The following is a 9,675-nucleotide window of genomic DNA, read 5'->3' as shown; positions in this document are numbered from 1 at the left end:
AGGGACTGTTCTACTTGTGCATTCACATTTTAAATTATTGAATGATAAACAAGTAAATGAATGATCAGTTAGGAAAGGAAAACTAAAGCAAGGGTTTCCTTACAAGTCTTCTAATTTCTCTAATAATTATAGAAAACATGCTCAAGATTTTTAGAAAAACACTTTTTTCTACATGTGATATATTAATAAACAAACTATGTTTACTTCAGTAAATTGGAAAGACTCCCTCAATATTAAGGATAGTCTAATAGGCTAATGCAATTATCACTTGGATATAATATAAGCATCAAAAAAATAAAGGGGTGGCATAGTTTAACATTTTCCAAAGTGTTAATACTCTTAATGCTGAGTTTCTAGTTCCAGAATTGTCCATTCCCCTTGGGGTGAACAATCCTCAGAGGAAAAACTAGCCATGGTGATGCTTGCTGAGGAATCATCGAATGGAGATGTTAGTTCACTCCATCTGTTTAAAGTGTCAACATGTGCTTTACCCTGAGGTTTTGAGCTGTCTCGTGCTAAAAGTAGTGTCTGATTGATTAGATACTGTGCTAAATTTAAGTCTTCAGGAATAGAATTTGTAATATTTAAGTTTGAATCCTCTTCAGAGAGCAGTTGCTTTAATAGCGTCCAATCTTGTTTTGCAAAGTGTTGCTCATCTTCAAAATCCATGTCTGTAACATGTGTTTCTGATTCCATTTTCTGCTCAAATGCTTCTGTTACATCCATTTCATATATTGGAGAGAGGGTTTTTGAAGGCCGATGGTCATACATGTAGTTTTGTGCCACTGTGTCACAATCATCTATGTCTCCTGAAATAATTCATAATACTAAACAATGTAAAAACTGCACATGTTGGTACCCCTCAGAGTTCTGTAGAACAATATTAACACAATATAACAGTTATTGTCCAAAAAAAAACAGAGAATGGGAAAAATAACATTTATACAAAATTGACAAGATTTCTGAGGCATTTCTTTTTCTACGTTTGAAAAAAAAAACTCAAAGGTAATGTTTAGCAGCAAAATCAACATAGGCAACTAACAATAATTCTCCAGTTTAATTTGAAAACTTGTGATACAGAAAACAGAAATTATTTAAACATAAACAGAACGCGCACATGTATCTAATTCACTATAATAGAAACTTAAAGAGAAAATAAGAGGCGGTTACTTGATGGTGACTTTTAAGGTAAGTCAGTTTCAAAGGGAGAATAAATACATTTTATCTAAAGACTTACTTTATCTAAAGACTTATATATTGCACATGCAAAGGAGGATGCAAGCAAGGACAAAAAAAAAGTACAACTTTAAAGAGTTCCCTATTCTTGTGATTTTGCTGAACAGGGACTACTGATAAGTATTTTTCTTAGTTCTGGTATACATTAGCTACTCAGTCAGCCACTATTGCATATTTTAAATGTGGGTCATGGTTCAAATTACTATAATAAGGAAGACAAACACACAAAACAATTAGACAGGAAACCATCTATACATATGAAATAAGCCTGGGATTTTTTCATATATTATCATTGCTTCTAAATATAATCTCTTTTAGGAAATTTATCTTTTTACTTGAAAATTTTAGAATAGAATTATAGTGATCCTGAAAGTCTTAATCTCTGTAAAACGTATATAAATTTTAATAATTAATCTAGTTAAAATAGTTCAGTGCTTTTAGTTACATATTACTATACTTATTGCACAGCCCTCTTAGATATATATTAGCATAGTTCATAAATCATATCCAATGTATAATAAAATTTCTAATAGTCAATAATTCCTATGTTAAATTAGACATAAATAACTAAATAATAGCAAACTAAGTTTTTCCCTTTATTCTTTCATGTAAAATCTCTTAGTAGGTTAGCTCTAATAAACCACCCAAATTTTTACTAGATATGAATTTTTCACTAAGATTTTAAGTGAACAATAAAGAGTAACGAGCTATTTTCATTCTATTAAGAAATTTCAGTTTTCATTTAAAATTTGAATCTGTTGCTTAAGTAATTATTCTATCTAACTAAAATATAACATTCAGGGCTACCTACAACTTTAAAATTCTATAAACTCATTTTCTTATGGATTTAGCATTTCTATATCTGTACATTACCTGCAGATAAAGCAATATTAGCTTTCTTGGTAGCTGCAGAATGGCTCTCTTTCACTTGACCTTCTGGAGGCAGAACTTGACTCCAGTAAGAGTCCAGAGATTTTGTAGAGCTGTTCTTTGGTATGTCAGAATTGGGGTCTCTTTGATGAAGTTCCAGATGACATGGTCTTTCTTGAGATTTTATATCACTATCGGAAAGTTTGCTGCGTGGCTGAAAGTCATTAACCACATTGCTTCCACTGTTTACTTTTTTATCTTCTGGAGGAAGCTGTCTGCCTCCTCTGGACAGGACATCTGTTGTGCTCTTTTTTTCTGTGGCTGAAGCACTCTGTTTATCTTTTCTTGAAGAGTCAATGCTACTAAGACCCAAGGGAGAGCTTTTGTTTTTATATACACTATTGGCTTTCTCTTGTCTACATTCTAAAATACTACCTTTACTTCCTTGTGAGTATCTGGAGTAGCAGACCCTTCCGTGATGTTCATGAGAAACACCATCAAAAACATCAGAAGGTGAAGGCGAATCTACAGAAGGCTGAAAGGGAGCATGGACTTCCCCTTCATCAGATCCTAGTTCTTCACATTCATCTACCGAAAGTAAAACTGACCTTTTAAAATTTTTAGTTGCACGAAACTCGTGACTTTCATTTTCAGTTGCATCTTCAAAAGCTAAATTAATTATTCCCTGAAACTGCTGAAGAGCTGGGTTAGATGTAGAGAAATTTTCTGCAACATTTTCAGCTTCAGACCTTTCATCTTCTGTTTCATCTGCTGAGGAAGAAACCTGATCTACTTCCTGAGCAAACTGGATACTGCCTCGTGGAATATTTTCTTTTTCCCTAGGGTGGACTCTTGTAGATCGAGACCAAATTTCTGGCCTTTTCCTAGGAATCTCATCATCACTTGTCGAATTAACTTGGAAAAGATCATTACTACTTTGCTTTTTCATTTTCACTTCAATTCTTAAGTTACTATCATATATTTTTAATTCTTCAGGAGTACTGGTGTCACTGCTACTTCTTCCAAGAAAATCATGGCACAGCATAGTGCCACATTTAGAAATACCCCTGTCATTTGACCCATCATCATCCTGAGACCCTCCAGCATCATAGTCTTCAGATCTAGGCTTTATGTCATCAGAGGATGTTGTAGCACTGCCACTGTCAGATTCAGGACTCTCTCTCTGATGCGGAACACTGGTACTCAAATTCCAGTGACTCATGAACGGAGCTTCTGGAGTTTCATGGCTCTCTGGAGTTTCCGTTGTTTCCATGTCTTTAGGAGAATTTTTCCCTGGTATTTGTTCCAAAAAACACTTGGAGGAAGTATTTGAGTCTACTGTAGCATGTTTGTCTCCATTCATGGCAGAGTCATCAGAAAACTGATGGGGAACTGTCTGTTCTTCCACATGAATTCTAGATTTTCTGTCATCTTGACCAGAATTTAAGGTACCATTTGTCTGTTCAGGAACACAAGGTAAAACATCTTTCACACATTTAATGTTTAGTTTTTTGTTTGTATCTTTTCTCCCTGCTTGCTTCTCCCTATCTGACACTGAATGGACTTGCTCTACATTTGTTGAATCTAGGTCACAAACTGGATTAGAGTTCAAAGAGTTTTCATTTGGATTTGAAATCATGGATTTTAGAGCAGTGGTGCTATAAAATTCTGGATCTACATTATCACTCTCATCAGAATGACAATGTATTTTAACTGTGTTGCATTGATCTGTTTTTTTGTGACCAGAAAAATTTGTTTCACTTTTATCTGAACAAATCTGTTTTGATTCCAGTTCATGTTTTATTAATTTATCTAGATTTGAAATATTTTGGCATTCTAACACCAACTTCTCTTTTTCTTGATTGTTTAATGGCTTTTGTGGGTCAAGTATGCATGGTGACTGACATGCTTCTGTATCACTGATTTCGGCTGTGAGATTAATTAGAGGTTCATGAGGCTTCTGTTCAGAAACATTGCCTTTGTTATTATTATCACATACATCACGAAGCACACTTTTTTGGACAACAGATGGTTCACTTTTTAAAGGTCTCAGAGAAGAAGGCTGAGTCTTCAATATAACCTGTCCAGGAAGTGTTTTCTGTTTTGAATCCTTATTATTCAAAGTTTCACCTTTCTTAGATTGATTTAGGTTTTTAGGCATTGCTACTATTTTTGCACTAATCTTAGGCAATGTTGTTTGTCCTTGCTTGACAATTTTTCTCTTAGGTGTTTGTTTATCTGTAGTTACACTGTGGTCCAATTTTGTCACATTTTCATCAGACTGCCTTGAAGACCCTGAAGATTTTACTGAATGTGGTGACTCTCCTTGGGATCCTAAGTAAAGAAAATTCAAAAATATACCTTCCAGTTTGTGAGTGAAATTCAATATTTGTTTTTAAATCCCTTTAGAAGAAATAAAATAGATAACAATGAAATGGTAACATAATGATCAAACGGACAATTACAAATTAGGCGTTAGTGATGTGATAAAATAAAAAAAGTTTATTACAAATATAGAGGAAGTATTCCAGTATCTTAAGTAAAATTATTAAAATAGGATCTCTCCTCCTCAAGTAAAGAGCATTGATCCTATGCCAGAATTGGATTTGCATAAATATATGGGGGTAGAAAAATCTGATTTTCTTATGCCAAAAGAGCAGTAAGGGTCTTTCTTCCCTTTGAAGTTCTAGGGGGAAAAACAGACTGTTTCACATAGCTGAAAAGCAGAATCAAGCTAAAACACAAAATAGAAATGTTGAAATTGTTGCAATTTTTTTCCTCAAACAGTAACAAAGCTAATTTATTTCTCATAGCCAGATCATTATTATTGTAGGTCATTAGGGTTAACAACTTAGATCTGCAGTTGAAACTAAAGCTGGTAACTGGAAAGAAAGAGGATTAATTTTGGGAATTCATTTGTTTATAATGGTTGAAATCCTAGAGATGATATTTTGAGCATTTAAATATGTCAAACAGAATTATCAAATCTTTTTAAATGTTTAATTTTTAGCTGTCACTAGAACATGAATAACTTTTCTCTGGCTTACTTTTAAATTTACTTTCAGTATTAATTCATTACCTACCTCAAAATTGGTTTTAGCATTTTACACACTGTGAATGCTTAATGCATAAAGCAAATTAATTTTTAAAATCAGTTATTATATTAGCAAATTATGCAATCTGATCAGTATTCTTCTCTTTATTAGAATATGGAAAAACAACAGGCATAGCACAGAGCCCAGAGGGAAAATTCTTCCTCCCTACGTATTACAGCTCTCTAGATTGTACCATTACTTTTTAAAGAGCTCTTTAGTGTTGGTTTTGCAGATGGAATTCTTATATTTATCAATGAAACTTTGAAGAAGCACAGGTATAATACACAGAAGGACCAGAAATGCAGATAACCTAGTGACTCCCTTAATTATTTTTTTCACAAAAGAAAATAAAAACTAAACTCACACCCCAAAACACCAAAATACTTGTCTGAAAAGTGGAAGAATAAAATCTCATCTCTAAAATATGAAATGAATGTAAAATGAGTGAAACCACGTTATACTTTGCTTATTTGTTGCTAAAGTTCCAGAATCAGAGTTCTGCTTATTCAATTTAAACAAGGAAGTAATACCTGGGAGTATTTCAACTTTACCTTGAGTTTTAGCAAGATTAACTGTGGCATTCTTTGTCCTCTGCTGAGCTGTACCATATCCATTGCCATTTCCTCTTTTCTTTAAAATTGCCTGTGGTACTGGATCACTGTATCCTTTGCTGGTGACCTTCTTTAGCACACTAAGAAAAATTATTTGCGTTCAGTATTACACTGAGATTCCAAAACATAATTTTTTAAAAGACCCATACATGAAATATATTTTTCACAATACTGTAAATCAACTATACTTCAATTAAAAAAAAACAAAAAAAGTATTTTTTCTCAAAGAAATAAAAAATATATCTCTTTTCTGAAAATAGAAAAAACCATAGGTTCTTAAGTGTTTAAGTTTATAAAACTGTAGATCAACTATGGTAAAGCAATGCATAATAAGGTACCACAAGTATAAATTATTCTTCTACAATTTTGTATCAATCATCATTTTACATAATAAATAAGAAAAGTTTTTAAATATCATTATGTAAATATACTAAATTTTCTAACAAAGGAAAGATATTTTAACAATATTTAGCTAGAAGTTAGTATATAATTAACTTCCAGAGAAAGCTAATGTCTAGGTAAAACAATGAATGCTTACCTGTTATTTATATTAGTTTCTTGTTCATGAATGCTTTTTTTATTGGAAGTTCCATTGGTAACTTTTGAAACAGGTCGAGATTTTACTGCTGTAAATTAAGAAGAGTGAGCCATGAGACTGAGGAATAAATATGTAATAAGTATGTATAAATTCACTGGTTATACACTATATACAAAATTAAATGTTACGGTGAGAAAAACTGTTTTTTCTCAGTTTGCATGAATATATGTTACTAAAATCTTTTTGCATTTGAAACTAAATAAAAGTCGAAACATAGGTTCATTTTTTTCTAGGAACTTTAACTGTTCCTAAAAAGCTCCTCAATAGCTATTAAAAATTAGAGTGTTAAAACCCACCTACAGTGGAAGTTTTGATACTTTCTACACTGTTTTTCACAGTCTGTCCTGGAGAGTCACAAAGGGAAAATTTATGACCAGAAGGCTTCTCTTTTATTGACCCATTTTCTTTTGGTTCATCCAGACAGTCAGTGGAAGTCCGTAATTCCATACTTGAATTTGTAGATCTGCTGGAGGGCCCTGAAGTCCTGAGGCATGGAGAATCTTTGCCTGTCACTTTCTTCAAAGGCTTTGCTTTGGCATGCACGTTTAAGTTCCCAGTGAGTACCTTGGGTCTGGCACCTGTAATTTGACCTTCCTGATTTCTCACTCCTTTTCCATTTACTGAATTTTTCTGTCCATTTGCTGCTGCTGCTGCTGATCTTTCCACAACTTGTCTAGGTGACATGTTTGCTGACTTTGCATTATCACCGTTTTCTGTTTTGGGCTTTATTATAGGTTTGGGCTTTCCAGAAACATTTTTTCCCACAGTTTTTAATTCTTTTGTACTCTTGGATGCGGTTTTTGTACCATCCTTTTCCTTTAAATCATCATGCTTCAAAGTTTTATTTATAGAATTTCTATTAGTACTTGATGAATGTCCAGACGCTCCTAATCCATCAGATTTCATCTTTTGATTCGTAGAGGGACAACTCCAATACTCTTTCTTGTTACTTTCTCTCCAAGATTTGTTTTTTATAGCACCAGGGTCAGAAACTTGTCTCCTTTGCTACAAAGAAGAAAAAAAATACTCTGTAACTTGACTGAAGTCTTGGACATAATACTTTATGTTTCAATAGCCAGTTTTTCAAAGAGGAAAAAGCAGCAAAATTCAGATTATGATTTAGGGCCACTTAAAACTTGAATGATCTGGGGTCATTTGAATGTGTCTTTGATCACATTACCTTAATCAAATCTGAAATAAAACATACAAAATTAACAGGAAATTCTACTTTAAGAGGCATACTATTTAACTTTATGAAGTTATGGTAGAGATGAATACTTAATGGTGTCAGGATGCCTTGGGTGAATGATAGCAATATCCAACATTTTTCGAGGGCCCACTCCCAGGTTCTGTGCTCAGATGCTTTTCATGTATCATCTCACTTAATCCTCACAACAATTCTATGAGACAGCTCCTGTTGTTATCTCCATTTCTTCAACAAGAAACTGGGGATTAAAGCAGGTATGTAACCCAAGGCCACATGCTGATAAGGGATTGAACTAGGACTTGAGCTCAGGATTTACTGCTTTAAGCAGGTAATCATCTGTATGTTAATGATTTTCACCAAAAATTCTCTCTTCAATCCTATCCCAAATTCCAGAAATTTTATCACTAAATATTTAATCCTCTGGAAGCAAGGGCGGGGGTGGGGGGGGTGGGGAGGGGGAAGCCCCTGGGAAAGAACACATTACACCTGAAAAGTTTTCTTTTTTTATTTTTTTGGCTGTGCAGCATGGCACGTGAGATCTTATTCCCTGACCAGGGATCGACCCCATGCCCCCTACATTGGAAGCATGGAGTGTTAACCACTGGACCACCAGGGAAGTCCCTGAAAAGTTTGGTTTTTGAGAAAAAAAAAAAACAAACCACAACATAGTAATACAGTACTGGTTGTCTGGAGAAAGGAAAAGGGGTCCTAAAAACAGGTGAAATAGATAAAAAGGGGAAAGTAGAAGGGCACTAAAGACAATGCACCTACTTTATAATTTTGCTTAGAACAACGTTGTATGGAAGGGAATAACAAAATTTTAAAAACTGGTAGGAATTACAGAATAAATTTTTAAGAATATATTGCCATTTGTTATATAAATACTCCCTTTTGGAAGCTGTATGAGACAGCGTCTGTGTTGTCTTCATCTTTGTATCCCTTAGCACCATGCCCATCACATACTGGGTACTCAAGAACATGTGATGATGGCTATCAAATCTGAGCACATATTGATATACAGTTCAAGGTCTAGTTATTTCTAAATATGAAAGCTTCTAATTACAATTAAAATTTGTCTAAGATAAAAATAACATAAATATGTGTGTGTCTATATTCACACATACATATGTATATACATAATAAATAACCTAGTTAAGTTTAGCAAAAGCAAGGTATAATAATAAAGGAATCATTAGATTCTTGTTCTAGCTTTGCTTTTAACTGAAGAATAGAAGATAGGATATTTAAGAAATCATTACTAATATCTCTGGGCCTCAGATTACTCATGTCTAGGGGTGGAGACTGGTCCCATTCAGTGCTGTGTACTAGGATTCTCTGTAATACTTATAAAGTTCAAATAGGCTAGGTCCAAATAGGCTAGATCAAATCTTAGCTCAAAAAAAATAACATTTCTCGGCTTCCCTGGTGGCGCAGTGGTTGAGAGTCCACCTGCCGATGCAGGGGACACGGGTTCGTGCCCCGGTCTGGGAAGATCCCACATGCCGCGGAGTGGCTAGGCCCGTGAGCCATGGCCGCTGAGCCTGCGCGTCCGGAACCTGTGCTCCGCAACGGGAAAGGCCACAACAGTGAGAGGCCCACATACCGCAAAAACAAACAGGCAAACAAAAAAACCATTTCTCTATTTTTAATACCTAAAACCAGGAAGACTCTGATGTTAGACCTCTTCCCACCCTTAAAACTAATCCTTCTTAATTCACTCTATCCTTGAATCTATCTACTTTAAAGCATCATGCTATGGGTGAGATCTATGTAGTATATGGGGTGCTCTACCCCTTTAGAAATTTCACATTAACATAGTATACCATGGTGAGGATTCAACGTATATGCATTTTTAGGCAATCTATGACTTACATCTACAAAGTTTATGTATGTTTCTTATATACAACTGACCAGTTGGGAATGGTCACCACATGCTGTTGACAAAGATAAAGAAAAAAGAGTAACACTCTAAAGCCCTCCTCTTGGGACTTCCCTGGTGGCACAGTGGTTAAGAATCTGCCTGCTAATGTAGGGGACATGGGTTTGATCCCTGGTCCG

The 9,675-nt window shown here is 34.5% G+C and overlaps 1 protein-coding gene across 2 annotated transcripts in view; it reads right to left on the bottom strand.

Annotated features, from left to right (window-relative positions):
• Window positions 1-257: 257 nt before the first annotated feature.
• BTBD8 (BTB domain containing 8) overlaps window positions 258-9,675 on the bottom strand; it is a 92,888-nt gene continuing 83,470 nt past the window's right edge. Inside the window, exons 14-18 of one of the 2 annotated variants that reach the window (XM_079944074.1) lie at window positions 6,707-7,415; window positions 6,351-6,438; window positions 5,753-5,892; window positions 2,110-4,440; window positions 258-809 (exon numbers count right to left, since the gene is read on the bottom strand). In XM_079944074.1, coding sequence (XP_079800200.1) covers window positions 340-809; window positions 2,110-4,440; window positions 5,753-5,892; window positions 6,351-6,438; window positions 6,707-7,415 — 3,738 coding nt within the window. In that variant the 3' untranslated portion in view covers window positions 258-339. Of the gene's footprint in view, window positions 810-1,999; window positions 4,441-5,752; window positions 5,893-6,350; window positions 6,439-6,706; window positions 7,416-9,675 lie in introns of those variants that run through there. The other variant, XM_079944075.1, reaches the window with a different exon arrangement.

Source organism: Stenella coeruleoalba, assembly GCF_951394435.1.
Source record: "Stenella coeruleoalba genome assembly, chromosome: 1".
Classification (NCBI taxonomy): domain Eukaryota; kingdom Metazoa; phylum Chordata; class Mammalia; order Artiodactyla; family Delphinidae; genus Stenella; species Stenella coeruleoalba.
The sequence above is the reverse complement of the archived record's forward strand: the minus strand, read 5'-3'. Positions and strand labels throughout refer to the sequence as shown.